Source organism: Myotis myotis, unplaced genomic scaffold (assembly GCF_014108235.1).
Source record: "Myotis myotis isolate mMyoMyo1 unplaced genomic scaffold, mMyoMyo1.p scaffold_m19_p_18, whole genome shotgun sequence".
NCBI lineage: Eukaryota > Metazoa > Chordata > Mammalia > Chiroptera > Vespertilionidae > Myotis > Myotis myotis.
The window spans coordinates 8373306-8396775 of record NW_023416322.1 but is presented as its reverse complement, the minus strand read 5'-3'; the positions used below and the strand labels follow the sequence as shown (position 1 = coordinate 8396775).

The window sequence follows — 23470 nt, the reverse complement described above, 5'->3', positions numbered from 1 at the left end:
TTATGTTTTCAGAAAGACCAGGAAGGCCAGGTATGGGTAATTACTGTAACCCAGGGAAATGTGGGAGGGGAGATGTCAGTGGGGATGGAAAGAGAAAGAAGGCCATGAGATCTGCTCAGAGGCAGTGCGACGAGTGTGACGCAGGGGCTGAGAGAGGAGGCTCTGACCTGTTAGCTCAGACCAACGCCCAGTCTGTGGCCAGGCAGCCTTCCCCACAGATGTGGTCGGTGGCGAGGGGAAGAGATGGACAAGGATTGGGCACAAAGCCACTCCCACTCTGCAGAACACCTCACCTGCTGCCTCATTGACAAGGCGGCCTCTTCGGTGAGAATTCGGGAATGGGAGCATGGGACGGTGGACAGGAAAGCGGGAGGGGGTTTAGGCCGACAGATGGATGCATACACAGGGAAGGAGGAATGGAAGGCAGGGGAGGGGGGAGAGAAGTGGAGGGAAGGAGGGAGGGGAGCCAGGAAGACAGATAGCAGTCCTCTATTCACCCTCATAATGCCCCCCCCCCCTTTAGTTTGAAAACAGAGGAAGAAACTGAGGCCCAGAGTGATTACATGAGCCTTAGTCCAAAACTGAGCCGGGACAAGCTCTGAATGATGGTGCACCGTCCCCCTGCTCCAAAGACCCTACCTCCCCTCACCCCTCCACCAGAGGTTTCATTCTCGCATGCTCCACTTCTGTCCTAACAGGAAGTGCAATCCAGACCAACCAAGGGTTGAAAGAGGCTTTTAATATGCCAATTGAATCTTCAATTGGCATATTAAAAGCACAGTTTCTGCCCTGGCTGGGTTTGCTCAGTGGTTAGGGTGTCGGACCAAAGGGTCATGGGTTCAATTCCCAGTCAAGGGCATGTACCTCAGTTGCAGGCTTGATCCTTGGCCCCAGTCAGGGTGAGGCAACCAATCAATGTGTCTCTCTCACATCAATGTTTCTCTCTTTCTCTCCCCATTCCTCCCTCCTCTCCACTCTCTCTAAAAAAATAAATAAAATTTAAAAAAATCAATGAAAAAAAATACCCTTGGGTAAGGATTTAAAAAAACACACAGTTAATCCTCTTTTTTATTCTTTTTACTTTTGCTCACAAATATTACCGAGTACTTACTGTGTGTCTGGCCCTGTTATAAGTACTTTGGGTGCATTAACTTATTTATCCTTATAATAATTCTATTAGATAAGTACAATTACCAGCCCCATTTTCAAGAAGAGGGAACCGAGGCCCAGAGATGTTAAGCAACTTGCTCAAGATCACACAGCGAACAGCAGCCGGGCTTAGGAAATGAGCCCAATCAGCCTCTCCACAGAGCCTGTTCTTAGCCACGTGGCCACCTTACATCTGCTTCTCACAAGGCAAGACCCCCCCCCCCATTTAACACGCCCACCCTGCTCCCTAAGATTAAAATGGACATAAAACACCGATCCCCAAGACTTACAGCTGCTCATCCAGAAGATGACTGGGGACGGAAGTCCGGGCGGCGGGTTGCACTGGAGTGTCAAGGGGGCGCCTTCCTGAACCACCACGGGGTCTAGATTTTCCTTGGGCCACAGGGGAGATTCTGAGAGAAACACGGAGGAGGATGAAATGCGGGTGATGCTGGGGCCGGGCAGGAGCGGGGTTAGGGGCCGGCATGTGAGGAGGGAAGAGGAAGCAGGACAAGCGAGACAGGAGAGAGGGCCAGGCCCCCTGGTCCAAGCGAGGCAGAGGAGAGAGGAGAGAGGAGAGAGGCCTTTGTCTGAACGGATGCATGTCTTCAAAGGCTCCTCTCCTTCCCCTCCTCCTGTGCCCAGAATGGCCGGTGACATTGTCAAGATTCTGGTTTAGAAGCTTCCTTTCCAAGGAATCGTTTTGAATTGGGGTGGTGCGCTTTGCTCAGAGGCAGAAAAGCAAGCAGGACCTGCAGGGCCCCAAAGCACCAACAGGCCAAGGGCAGGGGTTGCCTTTCTAGAATGATGGAAGCATCATTCACATGACCCTTCCCCGCTCCCCACCCCGCCATGCACCCAGGAGCAGGGCATCTCCACCCTGCCCCCCGCTACTCACTGGACACCTGCAGGCGGATCCTGTTGGACAGGGCTGTGCCGAATTTGTTGCGGGCGAAGCACTGGTACTCCCCCTCATACTCCTCTGGCCGCCCTCCACTGCGGAAGTCGATCACCAGCGTCCCGGATCGCCTCCTCATCGACACCCGGGGGTCCTTGGCGACATTGAAGAACCTGCTGTTTCGAGTCCAGTGGAAGCTGTGGACAATGGGGGGGGAGGGGGACGGGGGGGAGGCAGGAGCAACAAACAGTAACAAGGTGGGTTCCGGGCTCCAGGCGACAATCTCAGGACCCTAGTCCCTGACTCTGTCACAAAACCACACCTTCATACCAATGGGCCCAGCCGGACACAGTGGCAGAACCACCTGGGCATCCTGAATGCAGTGTCTCCCCCGCCCCCCCGCCAGGTGAATCTCGGGAGCAGGTCCCCGACAGCCCTTGCACCAGCCAAGGCTGGGAGTCATGCTTCCATGAGCAAATACTGAGCAGCCCCTGGGGCCTATGTTCTTTGGAGGAGTGGGCAGTGATTTTATTTTATAAAATCCAGAGTCAGCTGCCCCTCCCCACCCCCCAGGGCTTCCCAACCTCCAGCTAGGAATGCAAACCCAAGCCTCCATTTCCCCCAGGATGTGCTGGCTCGCTCCGCCTGCCTCCTCGTTTGATAACAGGCTCTAAAGCAGTGGTTCTCAACCTTCCTAATGCCGCGACCCTTTAATACAGTTCCTCACGTTGTGGTGACCCCCAATTTCATTGTTACAAATTGAACATAATTAAAGCATAGTCGTTAATCACAAAAACAATATGTAATTATAGATGTGTTTTCCGATGGTCTTAGGCGACCCCTGTGAAAGGGTCTGCAGCGGTTCTCACCCTGTGGGTTGCAACCCCTTTGGCGGTCGAACAACCCTTTCACAGGGGTCGCCTAAGACCATCCTGCATATCAGATATTTACATGACGATTCATAACAGTAGCAATATGACAGTTATGAAGTAGCCACGAAAATAATTTTATGGTTGGGTCACAACATGAGGAACCGTACTTAAAGGGCCAGAAGGTTGAGAACCACTGGTCTAAAGGGAAGTGAGGCGGCTCAGGCTACCTGTGCCCCTGCTCAGTGGGTGGGATGTAAGGCAGTGGCCGCACATAAGGGCCCAGAAGGGGCCGTGTTGAGAGAAAAATCAGCCTCCATCAACCTGAGCCCGGGTTAGAAGCATGCCCCTCTGCTTCTCCTGGGGGGACGCGTGTCTAGCTGCCCAGGATATAGCCTTAAAGAAGCAGGAGCAGCCGTGGCCGCCCAGTGTTAGTCGTTGTCCCTATAAAGGAACAAGGGGCAGCCCAGACCTCAGAAACAAGATCACTCAAGCCCTGCCTGACCCTTCGGGGCGATCCTGCTTCTCCCACCGTGGGCGAGGAGGCTCTGCTGTTCCAGGCCTATGGCTCTTACACGGGCTCATGCAAACATGGGGGGCGGGGGGGTCTGGGGGGCAAAGAAAGCTGCCACACACCTGAGGCTGCACCCTGCCTCCTTTCTCCTACTGACCCCCCCCCCCCAACACATGGGGTCCTGTCATGTCTGGGCCTGAATCTGGCACGAGGCCCCTGAAAGCTCCAGCCTGTGGGAGCTGCTTGGAGGATGGGGGAGGGTAGCACACCATCTCCATCCACGTCGCCAGTGCTTGCCGTCCAACAGAAACACACCTGGCCCGGGTGCCAGGGGCCTGGGTTAGAATCCAGGCTCTGCCTCTCTCACGCCGAGTGACCTTGGAAAGGCGCTGAGTGACCTTGGGAAGGTACTGAGGGTCTCTGTGCCTCCATCTCACCTCCCTTCACAAGGACGTAGGTCCTTCCCCTACACGACTCCGTGTGTGAGGAACAACTCGGACACAGAGCCTGGCAGGCGGCAGGCTTTCAACTCGTGTCTGCTGACCCACGTGACCCCGACGTGCGCACACACGAGCAGGGACGAGCTCAGAACACACTCGGTGAGCCAGGGAGAGGGGCTGCCTCTGAGCTAAGCGTGGCAGCGCAGACAGTGTTACGCTGAAAGCCAGAAAGCTTATCTGGTCCTGGCTTTGGGGTGACCTTAAGCCTCATAGTTTCTGGTCCCCAAGTTTCCTCATCAGCTAAATTTCTTCATTTCCCAAACTGTACCTTCTGCCTAGTGGGGGCTGAGTGGGTAGATGTAGTTTCTCAGAGGCCAGCTGTCACAGGGCCCGGGGCGCGGGCGGAGCTGAATGGCCCCTGTGGCCCCTCTGGCTCGCCCAGCCGGGTTTCCGCCGGGGCACTCACCTGGGGGCCGGGTTCCCCTTCGCTTCGCACTCGATCAGGATGTTGTCGCGGGGATCCACAATGTGGTCCTTCACCGACTGCTTGGTGATGGTCGGGGGCTGGGACACTGCAACAGGGCAGACGGCAGGCGGTCAGGCGGCAGGAACCTGCCGGGCCCTGGCTCGGAGAACGGCTGCAAGTAAGAGCTTCGGAAACCACAGAGAAAAGCAAGCAAGCAAGCAGGGTGGGCAGGGCCCCATCCAGAGACCGCGGGGAAGGGATGCGGGTCAGACACCCATTAAGAAGAATCCCTTTACGATGTCCCCGTATCCCCGTGAGAAACTGAAGGCCAGGCTTCTGTTTGACCCACTCTTCTGCCCAATGCTTAGTACAACGTCAATGTTTGCTGAATGAATATAGGAACAGAAAGCAGCTAGATTTTCAGAACTTCGTGGCTGTGATGCTTCTGAGCCCCGGAGGGTCAACAGATGGCCAACCTGTGGCGAGGACGGAGCTGAAAGAGGCTTCAGTCCCCAGAGAATTTCCCAGGGACTTGTCTGCAGGCCAGTGAGCATCTCCTCCCTCCCGGTCCTGAGCTGCACTTCTCGGGGGCTCCTGTGCCAGCCGCCCTTCTTGCCCACCTGCCTTTCATAGGCTGAGCCTCTCCCCTTCCCGTGTGGTAAGGGACCTCGCCACAGAGCGCTGGTGTCAGGAGCCGCAGCAGGCAGGGCGGAGAGGCCAAGGATCCTGGCGTGCCCTCACCTGGCCTCCGCCCGCCCACCTTCCTGCCCCCCTACCCGCCCCAGAGGCACAGATGCAGAGAGGCGCCCGGGACTTACGCTCGTTCTGAATGCTGGCTGTTAGTCCGGTGGGTTAGCATTGTGAGGGGAGAGAAGAAGACATCAGTTATCACACAAGACCAATCGCCAGGTGTCCTCAGGGCCCAGCACGCAGGGAGGAGGGAGATGCGGGGGGGGGGGGGGGTGGCGGCGTACTGTGCCCGAGCTCTCTCCTGCCAGCTGCAGAGCTCAGTGGAGCCAGCAGGTGCTTCCTGGAGAAGGCGATGCCTCCCCCGAGACCAAACCACGCAGTGGAGCAGAAAGACCCGCTTCTGACCAAATGAAGGTGCCCCCAGGTAAGGCCAAAACGTCGAAAGTGGCAGCACTGCTCCAAAGAGGCTGGGCTCTGAGGATGCCACCCGCCACCTCTAGATGCTCCCTGGCCAACCGTGCCGGGGTGAGGCTGAGAGCCAGGGAAGGGGTCGAACCACTGCTATAGGACAAAGCCCCGAGGGCCCAGCGAGGCCCACGGACCCACTCCCGCACTGGCCCTTGCTCTCTCTCACACAGGAAAGCACTGTCTTCCCTCACCGTCTCCTTTGCCGGCCTCTGGACAGCTCCAGGGACGGATGAATGGTGAGTGCCCTGCTCCCGGCAGAAGCCCCCGGCCCTACGGGAGTCCCACTGCGGTGAAGCCGGGCCCAGCACCCCCCTCCCTGCTTTTTACAAAAGAAATAAACGGGCCGGTGGCCACACCTGAGATGGCGTGTACAGGCGTGTATGTCCCTCACACGTTGACAAGCACAGGGACCACTGGGGGTGATGTTAACATGCAGGTTCTGATTTGGTAGACCTTGCATTTCTCCCCAGCAGCCAAGTGGCGGGCTGTGGGCCACGATTTACATACAAGGTTTTAGATGGTATGTTCTTGGTGGGGACAAGGTCTTGGTTGAAATTCGTCTGCAGAAAGCAGAACACCTGTTGCTGTAACGTTGAGAGATATCTTTTCCTCGTGATTATAGCAGAAGAGACTACGCCTTTCTCATTTCACGCGGTGTGGATGTCAGCGCTGTGCTGACTCTTTCCCAGGGAGTGCTTCCTGGGAGAAGCGGAGGCTGCTGCTGAGCCACGGTGACCCTGACGCTTTCGGACGGGACCCTATGAGACGTGGACGAGGAGTTCAGGGACTCAGAAGGGGGCAGTTGCTCAGAGAGGCAGAGGCAGAGTTAAGACCAAGAGCTGCAGAAAGAGTCACAGGAGAGAAGACAGGCAGCAGAGAGGGGAGGTGGCGGGTGGCAGGAGCGGTGGCCCGCTGTCCACGCTATCAGTGAGTGGAAGTCTTGAGAGCAGGACCCACGGAAAGGCTCAGAGTAATTCTTTCAAGTGGCCGGGTCTGTGTGGCCGGTTGGGGCACGGAAGGGAAATTCTGTCTGGCCCCCTGGGTAGGAAACAATAAGACATGAAACGCCGGGGGCGAAGCAGAAGTCTCTGGATTCTAAACGTGTGCTCCGTGCAGCTCCCATTGAGCAGCATCACCCGCTGGGGTTTTCTGGAAGGACTGAAAGCAGTGGGTTGGTTCTGGATGGTATGTCCTCTCACGGGGGCGTGGGCGGTTGGGAGAAGGGGCCACTTTCAGGAGAAGCAGGGCTGACACTTGACCCACCCCTTTGACCGCAGCCCAGGCCCCTGGTTTATCATCTCAAAGTGTCTCCTGGGCCCTCACTCACAGTTGAAGGCTCTGGCCTCCCCCAGGATGGGAGGCCTGACAAGGGCTCTGCTTTGCCCAGGTGGGCTTTGTGTCTCTCATTCATCAACTCCAATGCTGGCTCAGTGGAAAGATCCCTGGACGTTCTCCAGGGAGTCAAATCCAGGGAAGGGAAGTCTTTGGTCAAGACCCCCCAGGAAGTCTGTTCCAGGACTGGGGTGAGAACCAGCTCTTCTGCTGCCTGACCCAGAGCTCCTGGTACAGACCCAGCCTTGGCCCAATGGGGCCGTGGCCTCCATTCTCCGTGACATTCTGGACAAAGGTAAGTCAGAGGAAAGACCTTGAGGGAGAGGAGACTCATGGGACAGTTAGAGCGGCCGGAATACGGATACCTCTCAGCTCTACTGTGCCCCGGCCCCACACTGAAATCAGGCCAGGGGCTTCTTGAGAAGCTACTTGCCTCAAGAGGTAATGACATCTCCAGCCACACTGTGCCACCTAGGAATTTATACAGGGACACAACCGACCCAGAAGACAAGCTGCCACGGGGAGAAAGAAAACAGTGGGGACCGCCTGTCTAGTCCTGCCCCCCCCCCCCCCCCCCCCCCCGTAGAACTTGTTGGATGATGAATGTCGAGTGGAGAATACATTTGTTCTTTTGGCTCCCAAGACGGAGGAAAGTCTTCCAACAGACTCTGCAGGGGGTGAGGGCAGATGCGGCCCAGTATCCATGCACCCCTTTTCTTTCCTTGACTCTGACCTGTGACCTCTGGGCTCAACCCTCGGAGGATGGAGTGAGTGTGAGTGAGCACTGAGCCCTCCTGCAGCACTGTTTGGGATGACGGGGAGGAGTACCAGGCCACTGCCCTCCTCTGTGGGTTCCTGGGAGAAAAATGCTGAGTCCCCTGATGTGGGGAGAGAGACAGGGGAAGCTGCCAGCAGACTCACTTTTGGCAAGCCCTCTGTGGCTGATGAGGTGACTCTTTGCTTTCTTCAAAGGTTACACTGTCCTTGAGGCTGGGGAGGGGGTGCGTGTGACTCCGTTGGCAGAGTGATGGTGACTGGAGGCTGGGCACTTCAATGAGGGACTGTATAGCAGCCCAGGGCTCTGTTCCTGGAAGCCTGCTGCACCCAACCCCCATCAGAGCAGGAGCAATGCCCTATCTTCCTGCACAGAAAATGCCCCCGATGGGGCAAGGGAGCAGAAGGGCACACCTGGCGGGGCAGCCTCTGGCTGGGACCCCCTCCATCCCCCTGCCCCCAACTCACAGGGAAAGTGAAGCGCCTAATCTTAGGTGGTGTCCCCATGTCTTGGCCATTGTGAAGAATGCTACAAGGAAGAGGGGGTGCAGATATCTCCTGCCTTAAGCCACAACATGGATGGGCCTGGAGGGCAATTATGCTAAGTGAAAGAAGCCAGGCAGAGAAAGACACATCCTGTATGTTCTCACTTATATGTGGAATCTAAAAAAGTCAAACTCAAGGAACGGAATGGAACGGTGGCTGCCAAGGTCTAGGGGGTGAGCGGTATTGGTCAGAAGGTACAAACTTCGAGCTATAAGATGGATACATTCCGGGAATCTAATTCACAGCATGGCAATGCTAATGAACAATACAGGCATAACTCGAAGGGAGTTGATTCCAGACCACCACGACAAAGCCAATCTTGCAATAAAGTGAATCACAGGAAGTTTTTGGTTTCCCCGTGCATATAAAGAGGGATTACCCTATTCTAGAGTCTATGTGTGCAATAGTATCATGTCTAAAAACAATGTACATCGCTTAATTAAAAAATAATGTGTTGCTGAAAAATGCAAACCATCATCAGAGCCTTCAAGGGTTTTGAGCCTTGACGTTGATGGCTGTTGAATGATGAAGGTGGTGGTTGCTGTAGGTTGGGCGGCCGTGGGAATTTCTTAAAATAAGACAACCATAAAGTCTGCCGCATCGATGGATTCTTCTTTTCACTAACAGTTTCTCGTAGCATGCGATGCTGTTTGATAGGATTTTGCCCACAGAACTGCTTTCAAAACTGGAGTCAGTCCTCCCAAACCCTGCGGCTGCTTTAACAAGTTTATGTGACATTCTAAATCCTTTGTTCCGTTTCAACAGTCTTCACAGCACCTTCACCGGGAGTAGATTCCATCTCAAAAAAAATCACGTTCCTTCCTCATCCATCAGAAGCAATTCCTCATCCTTTAAAGTTTGATCATGAGATTGCAGCAATTCAATCCCATCTTCAAGTTCCACTTCTAATTCTAGTTCTTTGCTATTTCCAACCCATCCACTGAAGCCCTGAACCCCTCAAAGTCATCCAGGAGGGTTGAAATCAACTTCTTCCAAACTCCTGTTAATGTTGATATTCTGGCCTCTTCCCACAAATCATGAGTGTCCTTAATAACTTCTAGAATGGTGACTCCATTTACTTTGCCCAGATCCACCAGAGAATCACTATCTATGGGATCTATAGCCTTACAAAATGTATTCCTTAAATAATAAGAGTTGAAAGTGAAAAGTATTCCTTGATCCATGGACTGCAGAGTGGATGACGTATTAGCTGGCATGAAAATAACATTAATCTTCTTGTACATCTCCATCAGGGCTCTTGGGTTCATTGTCAATGAGCAGTAATATTTTGAAAGGAATCTTTTTTTTTGAGCAATAGGGTTCAAAAATGGGCTTAAAATATTTCATAAACCATGATATAAAGAGACATGCTGTCACCAAGTATTTGTTGTTCCATTTATGGAGCACAGGCAGGGTAGATTCAGTGTAATTCTTAAAGGCCCGAGGATTTTTGAAATAGCAAATGAGCACTGGCTTCAACTCAAAGTCACCAGCTGCATTAGCCCCTAACAAGAGAGCCAGCCTGTCCTTTGAAGCTTTAAAGCCAGGCACTGACTTCTCCCCTCTAGTTATAAAAGTCCTGGGTGACAGCCCTCACCAGTTTGGCTCAGTGGATAGAGCGTTGGCCTGCGGACAGAAGGGTCCCAGGTTTGATTCTGGTCAAGGGCACATGCCTGGGTTGCAGGCTTGGTCCAACGTGCAGGAGGCAGCCAATCAATGATTCCCTCTCATCACTGATGTTTCTACCTCTCTCTTCCTCTCCCTTCCTCTCTGAAATCAATAAAGATATATATTAAAAATATCTTTAAAAAAAAAGTCCCGGGTGACAGCCTCTTCCAATAGCAGGCTGTTTAATCTACATGGAAGATCTGTTGTTTAGTGCAACCATCTTTGTTTGTTCACTATCTTGGCTAGGTCTACTGGATAACTTGCTGTGGCTTCCACATCAGCACCCGCTGCTTCACCTTGCACTTTTATGTTATGAAGACAGTCTTTCCTTAAACCTTATGAACCTACGTGTGCTAGCTTCAAACATTTTGTCTGCAGCTTCCTCACCTCTCGCAGCCTTCATAGAATTGGACAGTCAGGGCCTTGCTCTGGATTAGGCTTTGACTTAAGGGAATGTGGCTGGTTTGATCTTCCAGCCAGGCCACGAAAACATTCTCCACATCAGCGATAGGCTGTTTTGCGTTATCATTCGTGTGTTCACTGGAGTAGCATTTTTCATTTCCTTCAAGAATCTTTCCTTTGCATTCACAACTTGGCTCTGCAGCACCGGAGGCCCAGCTTGCGGCCTGTCCTGACTTTGGATGTGCCTTCCTCACTGAGCTCAATCATTTCTAGCTTTTGATCTGAAGTAAGAGACGTGCAACTCTTCCTTTCACTTGAACACTTTGAGGCCACAGTAAGGTTATTGATTGGCCTAATTAAAACACGGTTGTGTCTCAGGGAATCAGTGGAGCAGTCAGGACACATGCAACATTTGTCAACTAAGTTTGCCATCGTATATGGGCATGATTTGTGGTGCCCCAAGACGGCTTCAATGGTAACACCAAAGGTCACTAATCACAGATCACCATAACAAATAGAACAATAATGGAGAAGTTTAAAATACTGCAAGAATGACCACAATGGGACTCAGAGACCCGAAGTGAGTTGGAAAAATGGTGCCAGCAGACTTGTTCAAGGCGGGGTTGTCACACACCTTCAATCTGTAAGGAACGCAGCATCTGTGAAGCACAATAAATGAGGTTGCCTGCACTACATTATACTTGGAAGTTGTTAAGAGAGTAGACCTTGTAAGTCATCGCCACACACACAATCACCTGAGGGATGGATGTGTTAACTGACCCTACCGTGGCCATCATTTCGCCAATCACACATGTAGCAAATCATCAAGTTTTACTTCTTCAACTTACACATGTTATATATCAATAATATCTCAACAAAGCTGGGTGGGCAAAGGAATAACTCATCTTTCCCCAGCCTCTTCCACTGGGCGAGAAGGAAGGATGAGCGCAGACCATCAGGGAAGGGGGAGGGAGAAACGGGGCTGTAGGGGACCTCTCCCCAGGGCAACAGGAGGGCTTGCCTCTCTCCTGTCTTGTGTTCGGCTTTTGTAGACTCATTCTGGAGAACGCACTATGGCAACTGTGCCCGCAGTCACCAGGGAGGTGCGCGAGGCAGCGAGTTTCCTGAGACAGCCTGGCGCGCCGGACTGTGTCGCGATGGACTCACCTCCTCGTTCAGAGGCGCTGTGGTCAGATGCTGGCCCTGCCACTTACGAGCTGGAGAAACTGCTCCATTTCTCCCTACCTCAGACTTCTCACCTGTCAGCTAAGGACAACACATACTTCGTGGATTAGCTGTGAGAATCTCAGGACGCGATGCCGGAAGGCACTCAGCTCTCTGCTGGGCACACGCCGCTGCTACTCCGGGAAGCGCTAAGAACTGAAAGGAGGCAGGTTTGCTAGAGGTCAGGGTGGGGCATGTGCAGCGCCAGACTGGGGGGCGTCCAGAGACCTGGGCTCTTCTTGCGACTCCATTACCCATCTGCTGTGTGACCCTGACCAAGCGAGGGCCCGAGTTTCCGTGAACGGAACACAGAGAGGATGGACCCTCCAGGCTGGGGAGGGCAGGGCGCTCCAGCTCTGGGCTCCACCGGGGGTCCTGGAAGAGACTGACAGCTCAGTCACCTGCCTGTGGCTCGGCAGAGCTTTAGAAACCCAGAGTCCTAGCGTAGATGTCAAGGCCATCTATTTATGGGTTCACCTTGCAGGAACTCCTCACCCACCAGCCCCGGGGATCAAAGTGGCAGGTGAGGGAGGGAGGAGAAGCCGTGGGAGAGAAATGAGCCGTCACCACTTCCTTGATAACCAATTTCCTCAGCAGCCTCTCGTCTCCAGGGGGAGGGAGGGCCTTACCGTGCTCCTTATTAGATTGTCTGCCTGGGCCTGTTAATGAGAATCTCCTTGAGCCAGCTGTACAGATGGTCTCCACGGAACAGTTCCTCTCACAACTCCCCTGCCCCCATCCCTGAGTGTCTGGGTGTTTGTGTTCCCCTGCCCCCCCTGCCAATCACACACACATACTTGGGGCTACCGGGAGGACAGCAGGGGCCTTGTCCATCTTACTTCCGGGCCTACCCTATAGTTTCTCCTGGCCTTCTTTATCCAAAGTGCCCACTCCTTGGGGGCAGCTCCTATTGGTGAAGTGGGTAGGAGGGGGCTGAGACACCGGCAACTGTTCTCTAAGCTCTGCTAACTCCAGGCCCCAGGGCCTGGCTCTGGAGAGCTCGGTGGAGATTTCTCGGAGGCTGTGTAACTCCCTTCCCCCTCCCCAGACATCTGTCACCTGGAGAGAGCCCAAGTCAACACTGGCATCATGTGGGCTCCATCTATTCCTGGAATCAGGGGACAGGGCATGGAGGTGGTATGCCTACGTCTCAGCATGGGGATGCAAGATGTCCTGATAGGAGTGTCAGGGCTGTGCCAAAGGCGGTGGGTGTACCTCGAAATGCAGGGCCGAGGAGCATGGCTGCCAGGCAGTGGGCCATCAAGAACGTACCACAGATACGGCTGGTGGAGCGTGAGTTCAGCACGCTAAGCCCCTTACTCTGTGATTCTGAGGGCCAAGTGGTGCCCCGCCCAGAGGCAACAGAATGGCATGGATTTTGCTTTTCAGCTCTGCCGTGGGAGAGCTGGAAGCCGCAGGGATCAGGGCCCGGTTCTCCCACAGCGGCATTCTAACGGGCTCTCTTTCAATGCCTCATGCAGCCACAGTCGTCTGCAAAATAATCCCCTCCCAACCCGCTCCCAGCCACCCGTCCTCCTGGTCAGTCCAGCCAAGAGGGCCTGGAGGGTCCAGCTCAGGAATGAGGCAAATAACCACCCACTCACTTGGTCCCTTTGACGGGCAAGTCAAGACCACAGAGGACACTCCGACATCCAAACTCTGCCACTTCTAGTCCCGCCTAGCAGGCTCCGGGCAGCCCGAGCCACAACCACAGCCGTGGAGACCGCTGCAGACTCACAGTCTCACTCTCTAAAGCACCAGCCCGCCTGCTTCCATTTTGGGGAAACTCAGCTCTGCAACCAGAATCCAGTTTCACCCTGGCCCCCCAAGCTTCTTCAGAAGTGGGTCTTAACTTCCCTCTGCCCCAAAGCGGGAGATTAAAAGAGGAAGGGGAACTCACGATCCATAGGAATCTCGATGGCCCCGCCCAGGCCGAGGAGGCAGAGGAGGACGGCCGCGTGGACCCAGGGTGGTGGCTGCGGCCTGGCCATCCTCGGCGCTGGGCCCCGCTCCCCGTTCCCCGGCCGGCGGGGTCTTGCTTCTTCCAGCTGCTCTGACTCAGCCTCCCAGACAGAGCTCAGCTGTGGAAAGAAATACGACAAGTGAGTTATTTCTTAAACTCATGGTTTGTTCTAGCAATCCTACAGGGCCGGCAGGATGCAAAGGTCCCCTGGGTCACAGACCACTGTTCTAAAATAGGCCTTCCTGCCCTAACCGGTTTGGCTCAGTGGATAGAGCATCGGCCTGTGGACTGAAGAGTCCCAGGTTCGATTCCGGTCAAGGGCATGTACCTTGGTTGCAGGCACATCCCCAGTAGAGAGTGTGCAGGAGGCAGCTGATCAATGTTTCTCTCTCATCCATGTTTCTCACTCTCTATCCCTCTCCCTTCCTCTCTGTAAAAAATCAATCAAATATATTAAAAATAAATAAATTAAATAGGGCTTCTTCACCTTGCACTATTGACATTAGGGACCCAATAATTCTCCGTGTGGGGAACAGTCTTAGGTACTGTAAGATGTATAGCAGCGTCCTGGCCTCTACCCAAGAGATGCCAGCAGAGCCCACTTCTGCCACCAATCAAAAATGTCTCTGGACATTGCCAAGTGTCCCCTGGGGGACAAGACCACCCCGAGTTGAGAACCACTGTTCTAGAAGGAAGGGCAACTCTGGATAGTCCGGTCCTGAAAACAAGGACCCAGAGTCCTAGCACAGATGTCAAGGCCATCTATTTATGGGTTCACCCTGCAGGAACTCCTCACATCCAGGACCCCCGGTGGAGCCCAGAGCTGCGCCCTGCCCATCCCAGCCTGGAGGGTCCATCCTCTCTGTGTTCTGTTCACGGCAACTCAGGCCCTCGCTTGGTCAGGGTCACACAGCAGGTGGGTAAAGGAGTCCCAAGAAGAACCCAGGTCCCTGGACGACCCCCAATCTGGCATTCCACATGCCCCACACTAGCAAACCTGCCTCACGTAACAGACCTGGCAGCTGAATCCCACTGGCCCAGCACCTGGAAGAGGCCATATACCTGTCCAGCAATAAATGCACCCATCTCACAGCTCCTCTGAAGCCCCCTTGCGGAGTGGGGCTGTGTTTGAGTGTCTGGGGTCGGGGGCCCAGAGATAAGATCACGCTGATGTCCTTTGATCCAGGGAGGGGGACAAGGTGAAGGTGGCGGCACTGGGCATCAGGGGTTAGGTGGGTGGAACTTGACTGCTCAAAGGACCTTTTCTTTGTTAATTCTCACCCGAGGAAATTTTTTTTTTCATTGATTTTTCAGAGAGAGAGTGGAAGGAAGGGAAGTAGGGGGGGAGAGAGAGAGAGATATCAATGTGAGAGAGACACATCGGTTGGTTGCCTCCTACACATGCTACGACCAAGGCTGGGGATGGAACCTGCAACCCGGGTATGTGCCCTTGAGCAGGAATCAAAGCCGAGACCCTTCAGTGCATGAGCAGACACCCTAACCACTGAGTACACTGGCCAGGGCGCCCAAAGGACTTTTAAAAACGTGCATGCTTTCTGCAGATGTTGTGTGCAGCTGAGGTGTGGCAGCCCCTGACGTATCCCTTGGGAGGTACCGGCAGTGCTGAGATGATGGCCCAGGAGAAGGGGGCCCCAGGGGGCTGGTAGAATGAGCAACATTACGCCAGCCCAAGGTTTACATCCTCAAACAAGAAACCATTCCAGACCGAGAGGGGCAGGGGGTGAACGTGGTGGCCCGAGGAGCCTGGAGTGGGTCCTGAAGAGACAAACCTTCTCCCTCCTCCTGAGGGACAAGATCAAGAACGGCCTACAGCTGACCCTCAGACGCAGAGCTTTAAGATCACCGAGGTTTTGAAACACGAGTCTTAAAAAACTGGTCCAGTTTGCTGTTCCACCATGAGGTCGGGTCAAATAAGATGACGGCAGGTTTCCGAAGAATGCGTCCAGCTTTCCTGGCCTTATAGCCACCTATCAAAATGGATGCACTTCTATCCTCCTATCTGGCAGCAACTTGACGCCAGCTCTCATCTGTGTGCCCACCATCTCCCACCTCCCCCACTGAGGGTGTGGGGTGAGGAGCAGGGGCAGGACTCCAGAGCTTCTCCCTCTGAAGACCCGGAGGCTGGGGTGCCCTGGCTGTGCCAGAACTGGGGTGAGGGTGGGGGTGGCGGGGGTGGGGAGCTAAAGGATTCTGACTCGGATTTCAGCAGTTTCTCTCCTGCAAGCTGGGCCTGCACCAGCCCCAACCTCAGGTATATCTCTGGGCTCTCTCTCCCTCCTCCCTTCCCACTGCTTCCCCCTTAGTGTTGGTCACCATCGTTTCATGCCAGTCACTGCAGACAGACCTCAGTGGTCTCCCCGCTTCTACTCTTGCCCCCTGACTGATTCTCCACCCAGACCCAGAGTGGTCATCGCTCAAGTGCAAATATAAACCCTATGCCACTCCCCTAGTCAAACTCACTGGCTCACGACTGCCTGAAAGTTAGAGCGGAAGTCCTTGGCATGGCTCGGAGGCCCCGGATGACAGCCCCCACGGCCTCTCGTCTCTCATCTCCCTCCCCTGTGTCTACGGGGCTTCTACCAGGTCTCTGCGTGCATCACGCTCTGTCGTGCTGGCTGACTGCTGCACAGATTAACGTCTGTCTAGACCAAGGGTGGGCAAACTTTTTGACTCGAGGGCCACAATGGGTTCTTAAACTGGACCGGAGGGCCGGAACAAAAGCATGGATGGAGTGTTTGTGTGAACTACTATAAATTCAAAGTAAACATCATTACATAAAAGGGTACGGTCTTTTTTTTTTTTTTTTTTTTTAGTTTTATTCATTTCAAACGGGCCGGATCCGGCCTGCAGGCCGTAGTTTGCCCACGGCTGGTCTAGACCGCTCTTTGAACTGCCCTCTCAGTAGGATTTGCTAGGTATGACTTACGTGACCCTTGTCTGCGCTCCTGAACACCATTTATGTCCCCCCTCCCCCCATCAAAGCACTTGTCACTTAGTGTTCTTTCCAGAAGCCACTCTTATCCCCCATAAAAAGGCTCTATAAGGGAGGTGCCTGGTCTCGGTTATTCCTAGACGCTCACATGTGCCTAAACCATGCGGGCACTCAAAAACATGTGATGGGTGGATGAAAAATGGACACGTGACTGACGGATGAAATAAACCACTCAGATCATGCGTGTTTTAGAAACCTCATATTCCCCCAGAAAACCACCAGGTGGTACAGGAGAGCACGTAATGTGGGCCTCGCCGCACACGGTGGAGGAACACCCTCCCTCCCTACACAGGCATGCGCTCCTCCGGCTGGGGAGCCACTCCGCTGGAGGAGGGCAGAGAAGGCAGAAAGTCTCTCAGGGAGGGACCCTCTGGCTAAAAGGCATCACAGGAGGTCTTCTGTCTTCCTCCCGACTCTCTCAGGTGGTCCTTTTACTGTCTCAGAACGTCTGCTGCCTCCTCCCTTGACTCCCACTCCCCAAAGGCCAGGCCCAGGTTACCCAGCTGAAACCTCAGTGCTGAGAGCAGCGGCCCTGGGCAGGCGCAGCCCGCCTTCAGGGAGGACAGTGGGATGGCTCCAGTCTCGGCTCCTTGACTGCCAGGGAGCTAGCTGCCAAGCAGTCAGAGTGATGGGGAGAGGGTTACCGTCTTCTGGGAATCTTGATGGAAAAAGGAAGCCAGAAGCTGCTCATTAACTAGAAACACGTTGGCAGGGGGAAAAGCCCACTTATTGAGGGTGCTTTTAACTCACAATTTAAAATCACAGCAGAAAAAGAACACAGAGTCAATCACCTTTAGCTGTTTCACCATTCTCCCTGGGACCCATTTTCTCCTAATAAATTCTTAAAAGTGAAGGGGATTTAGGAATTATTTAGCTTCATGCTTTTCAGACGAGGAAACGAGAGTCCGGAAAGGGACAGGACTTGCTCGAGGTTACACAGCTGGTTCGTGGAAAAGCGAGGAAAAGAACCCAGGTCTCCTGACTTCTCCCCCAGAGTTTTCCCACCCAATTTCCCTAGTAAAGTTACTATTTAAAAAAGAAATATATATTTTGGCAGTTCCTCAAAATATCAATTACCATAGGAGCCTGTATTTCTACTCCTAGGCATATACCCCAAAGAATTACAAACGGTTCTCAAATAAGTCCGTGTACACACATGTCACACCAGCATCATTCACGATAGCCAAAGGGTGGAAACAGCCCAAAGACCCATCGAGGGGAGACTAAATCAATAAATTTCATCATATACTAGTATGTACCATGACATATTACTCAGACATAGAAAGAAATGTTCTGACACATGCTACCATGTGGATGACCCCTGAGGGCAATATGCTCTCTGAGAGAACGATTTCATTTATATGAAATATCCCAAACAGATAAATCCATAGAGACGGGACACAGAATGGCGGTTACCAGAGGCAGAGGGGAGGGGGGTGGATAGGTACAGGGTTTCCTTTTGGCGTTACGATAATGTTTGGAACCAGACAGAGGTGATGGCTGCACACATTGTGAATATACTAAATACCCCTGAATTGTTCACTTTAAAATGGTTAATGTTATGATATGTGAATTTTGCCTTAATAATAAAAAATATGTAAATAGCATTGATCTCTAAAATGTGCCCATAAAGATGAAAGAGCAGAGGATGAGGAGGATGGCTTATTCCACACGGTCATATAGGCGCCCTCAGTGCCCCAAGCCGGGTCTGCTCAGGCTACCTTGTACGTAGCTTGAAATCCTTCCTGGACATTCTGAGGAAATTCCCTTCCAAGTCGAGAAAGGGAGAGTCAACAGCTGTCTGGGCAAGGGGTGCTGGGGCTGTGTACAAACAACCCAATGCAGAAGGGGAACCCTTTGGATATTTATAACATCATTCTCGGGCCATACAAAATCATCAACTTACAAATTAGCCTGCTCTATTTGGTCAAACATTTAATTAACTCACCCCTAATGCCTTGGCAGGGCCAGACCACGTGATTTGGAGAGTCTTATACGGCCCGAGGGCTGGATGTTCCCCACCCCTGCCCTGGAACCTCTGTTATCTTACATCAGGATGTTTCTCATACTCAGGCAACCTCCTTGAACTGAAGGCCTCTAACACTGTGAGAGATTCAAATGCGAAATGGCTGAGGTGGGACCCAGAAAAGCCTGGGTGATGATCAACCATTGGTGGGGACCCTGTCAAGTCTGAGAGCATTGGCTGAGCAGCAAGATGGCCTGGATCTGAATCTGCTCCCCACCCACAAGGGGGAGGCCTCGTATTGGACCTTAGAAGGCCTGTATTTCTCATCTGAAAACCGCGGGTACCACAGCGCTATCGCAGAGGGCTGCTGTGATGACGTAGCATACACTTTCTATAGAAATCACTCAGCAAAGCGTGGGGTGCAGAGTAAAGGCTTAATACGTGCTCACTGTTGCCCGTGAGTGGGCTTTGAACTTGCAGCGATGTAGGAAGGTTCTGGCTCCTACATGTCATGACCAATAGCAACTGCAAGTTATAATTCTCCATCCATCCCAGCTTACCTTTCCGTCTTTCCTTTTTTGGGGGTCCTGGCTTGCTTTCTTTCCCTAGATTTGGGGGCCCCTGGTGTTGGTTCCACAAGCTGTCCCTGGCAGGTGGGCGGCAGGCCCACAGCTCCCACGAGCTGTTGACGTCGGAAGCTCCCCACGGCCCCATTCTGGGCAGGCCACTCTGATGGTCACAGCACACCACACGTGATGGGGAGAAAGGGCTGGTGACCCCAAGAGTGGCTCGGCTGCCAGCTCCATGTCCCCTGGAGCAGAACCGCCTTGCACTTTGGGGTGGCAGTCAGCCCACCATTCATCACTTCACAGATCTGGCAGCAGGCACCAGTCTAGAGCAGCGGTTGCCAACCGGTGGTCTGCAGACCACTGGTGGTCCATGAGGTCCGAAAGGTTGGCGACCGCTGGTCTAGAGAACACACACGGGGACAGCAGAGGTTTCTTTGGTCCGATGGAGCTCACAGGCCAGCGGGGGAAGACAGGGAAAAAAACACTGAATGAAAAAATCAGGCCATCGGTGCAACGAAGAACCCAGGATCCCCTGCACACGGATGCTCACAGGGGCGTAATCCATAATTGCTGGAATTTGGAAACAACCAAGATGTCCTTCAGCAGGTGAGTGGATAGATAAGTAAACTGGTACACCCACACAATGGAATATTGTTCAGCACTAAAAAGAAAGGAGCTCTCAAGCACGGAGGAACCTTAAATGCCTATGACTACATGAAAGAAGGCAACCTGAGCCAGCCGAGTGGTTCAGTTGGTTGAGCGTCGTCCTGTGCACTGAAAGGTTGCTGGTTCAATTCCCGGTCAGGGCACACACCTGGATTGTGGGTTTGTGAATGGGAGGCAACCGATCGATGTTTCTCTCTCACATCAATGTCTCTCTCTTTTTCCTTTCCTCTCTCTAAGCATGCCCTTGAATGAAGATTTTAAAAGGCAATCTGGAAAGGCTACATACTGTATGATGCTAGCTGTATGACATTCTGGAAAAAGCAAAACTATGGAGACAGTAAAAGACCAGTGGTTGCTAAGGGCTGGGAGGATGGAGGAACAGTAGAACACAGAGATTTTCAGGGCAATGGAACTCTTCTGTATGATACTATAATGAAGGATGCATGTCATGATACCTTTGTCCAAACCCAAAGAGTGTACAACACCAAGAGTGAACCGTAATGTAAACTATGGTCTCCAGGTGATAATGGAGGGTCCATGTAGGTTTATCAATTTAACAAATGTACCACTTCGATGGGGATATTGATAATGACTGTGCATGTGTGGGGGTGGGAGGATATGGGAAATCTCTCAATTTGCTGAAAGTGCTCTAAATAATCACATCTATTAAAAAAAAAAGAAAAAGAAAAAAAAGGAAACCACAATAGGGTGATGTGATAAAGGGAAGTGAATGGTTAGGGAAGGAGCCATTGTGAAGACGGCTCAGAAAACCACGCCAGGCAGGGACCCATGCTTATGCAGAGGCCGGGCGACAGGAAGCAGATGGAAACGAGCAGGGACCTGAAGCCAGTGTGGCTAGAGCGTGGAGGGCACGCGGCAAGTCACGATCAGAGAGGGAGGCAAGGGTGGATCACAGAGGGCACCAAGGGCCAATGTAAGGAGTTTAATTATATGCTAAGCAGGGTGTAAGCACTGCGGTGTCTGTTTGGCTGCTCAGTGGAGAGAGGGATGTGGGGCTGGGGCAGTGGAAACAGAAGGGCCCTTTAGGAGGCTCTGCAGCCTCTGGGGTGAGGCCAGACCCTTAGCTTCCAATCCCAGAAATGTCTCCACCATTTCAGTGAAGTTACTCAAAGCAGCAGCCTCCTGGCCACCCTGGGCTGCACACAGTGTTCAGGGCGATGAGGAGGGAGCCGGAGGACTTCTTAAGAATCTTTTAGTGCTGTGTTTTCACACTGGGTCCAAGGAGCAAGCAGGTGGGTTCTAGGAGGTGCCTCAGGGGCTTCTCCATGGGAAGGAGGAGTTGGGGAGGGAGGAGCAGGTGGGACGCTCTCTGCCCCACTTCTCACCAGAGCTGCTTCACAGCCCCTGCTTTTACATTGGGGTTTTGCATAAAGTTTTATTTTGAAGGATTCTATTAGTAAAACAACGAACTGAAAACCGTTGTACAACAGCCTATACATTTTCCAATGCAGACCCTGCGCCCCACAGCAATCATGCAACAGCAAGGCAGGGTGTGAGGAAGAGCACCCCAGGCTCTTCTTATGAGGACACCAGCCCTATTGGATCAGGTTCCACCCCTCTGATCTCATTTAACCTTAATCACCTCTTTAAAGGCTCTATTTCCAAACACACTCACATTGCAGGTTAGAGCTTCAACACAGGGATTTGAGGAGATACAATTCAATCAATAATCGTACACATATTTTTCTTTGGAGAATTCATCTCTACCCTTTCTCAGAGTGACCCTGCCCTGGTTTTGATTAGTTTAAGCCCATTAGCATTCCCTACCCTCTCAACCCTATGAATGATTTAAGAATAGGCATCGAATCCAGCAAGAGGCAGTGTGATTCATGGAGAATTTTGCTGGGACTGCTGGGAAAATTGACCCTCTCTTCTGAAAAAGCCCCGGTGAGGAACTCCCATTAGGGGAGAAGGTGGTGGGAGGCGGGGTCTCCATGTGCAATGTGAGGATGATCCAATTCTGCGAAGGCAGAGGGGACAGAGGAAGCCAGATCCTGCCTGTCGCTGAGTTACTGGTCTCTACCTGGCCACCAGTTCCCGAGCCAAGCCGTACTGGTGGACTTTTAATTACACATGTGGTTACAATGCCCTTTGCTTTTTAAGCCACTTGGAGTTGAGTTTTCTATCACTTGCAACTGATTGCAACCTTGGCATATCAGGACGACACTAACCAACTGAGCTACCCAGCCAGGGCGAAAGTTTGTTTTTTAAAGAGAGGGCTGGGCTTCCGATTGTACTCATCCAGTTCCCATTCCCTCCTCATCCAAACACACACCAGCCCTGCCACTGGCCCCCTGACGGCCAAATCCAGTGTTCTTAGCTTTTATCCCGCCAGACCTGTTGGAGGCACTAACAGCTGGCAACCACTCCATCCACCCCTCCTAGCACTGTTCCTCCCTGGCCTCTGACACACCACTCAGGGGCCTCCTCTTCTCTCTGGCTCTTCCAGCCGCCATGGCAGCCCTGGTCAGAATGGATCCTCTTCTTCTGCCTGATGTTCTCAGTGGCTCTGCAGGGGTCCCATCCGCCCATCTCTATTCCCCAGCTCTGTTGGTGGTGGTACTCACCCCAGTAATTTAAGGCCGATGTAGGGAATCGCTCTGAAATCCCACCTTTTCTCATCCCCAGGCACCAAGGCCCTTGACTCCCCAGTGTCTCTCATTCCCCCTCTCCACGCTCCCACCCATCTAACCCTTGATGTGTATCGGGTCGCATGGGCTACTGCCATCACTTCCCATCTGGCCTCCTTCCTATCCATTCTCTGTGTTGCCATTACAGTGATTTGTCTAAATCCCCATCTGATCATGTCAGTGCCCCGCTGAAAGCTCTTTCATTATCACCCCATCAATCTGTTAAGATCAAATCCAAGCTCCCACGTGTACCATCAAAGGCTCTTGGAGATCAGGCTCCTGCAGGCCTCTCCAACCCCATCCAAACCCTAAATGCTCCCTAATTGAATGACATGTCATTTTCTAAGCAAGCCACTCCAGTTACTATCTCCATACTTTACACGTGCCTGAGAAGGCCTTCTCTCCTTGTCATGTGATTAATTCCTACTCAGTCTTCAAGACACCACTGTTCAGACATCTTCTGCTCAGTGAGGAATTCCCTGTGCTCCCCGTGCCCACCCCCCAGCGGAGCTGAGTCCATCCCACTGTACCTTAAGTCTGCCTCTACATCCAGGGCACTCAGCACACTGTGGTAAGACCAATGCCTAAAGTAAAGGTCGAAGACCCTTTATGTAACTACTAGAGGCCCAGCGCACGAAATCATGCATGGGTAGGGTCCCTAGGCCTAGCCTGCGATCAGGGCCATCTTTCGCCCGCTTGCCAGTCCTCAGTCCCACCTGCCACCTCCACCCACTGCAGTTCCCCACTGGCCATCCAGCTATGGGAGCCTGCAGGTTGGGCGGAGGGACCCAGAGGTGGTCAATGCACCTCATAGCGACTGGTCAATCATTCAGTCCAGTTGTTGGCTTTTCATATATATAGATTTTAGGCCTTGTGAGACATAACGTGTCTATCGCAACTACTGAACTTCATGATTGTAAAGTGAGAGCAGCCATGGACAGGAAGTGGGCCTACATACGTTCCAGTAACACTTTATTCACAAAGCAGGCAGTGGGCTGGAAGTGACTCAGTGTGCTTACCACTGGCTTAAACTTCCTCCCTCTTTGTAGAATCCTTGGGGCTCAGACCAGGCCCTGGTCATTCTTGTGTCCCCAGTGCTGGGCATGGTCCTTGGCAGGGAGTAGCTACCGAATGGAAGATCCAAGTAAAGGTCTCAAGCCTGCCACTGACTTTTTGTAAATTACTTGCTTTCCAAGCCGTTT

The 23470-nt window shown here is 52.8% G+C and overlaps 1 protein-coding gene across 18 annotated transcripts in view; it reads right to left on the bottom strand.

The window, feature by feature from the left end:
* NFASC (neurofascin) overlaps positions 1 to 23470 on the bottom strand; it is a 181257-nt gene that overhangs the window by 66940 nt on the left and 90847 nt on the right. For 11 of the 18 annotated variants that reach the window (XM_036344413.1, XM_036344419.1, XM_036344420.1 and 8 more), the window contains exons 3-7: positions 13341 to 13521; positions 5155 to 5172; positions 4337 to 4442; positions 2048 to 2244; positions 1440 to 1562 (exon numbers count right to left, since the gene is read on the bottom strand). In XM_036344413.1, the coding sequence (XP_036200306.1) occupies positions 1440 to 1562; positions 2048 to 2244; positions 4337 to 4442; positions 5155 to 5172; positions 13341 to 13431 (535 nt within the window). In that variant the 5' untranslated portion in view covers positions 13432 to 13521. The remainder of the gene's footprint in view (positions 1 to 1439; positions 1563 to 2047; positions 2245 to 4336; positions 4443 to 5154; positions 5173 to 13340; positions 13522 to 23470) is intronic. The other 7 variants (XM_036344415.1, XM_036344421.1, XM_036344422.1 and 4 more) reach the window with 1 other exon arrangement.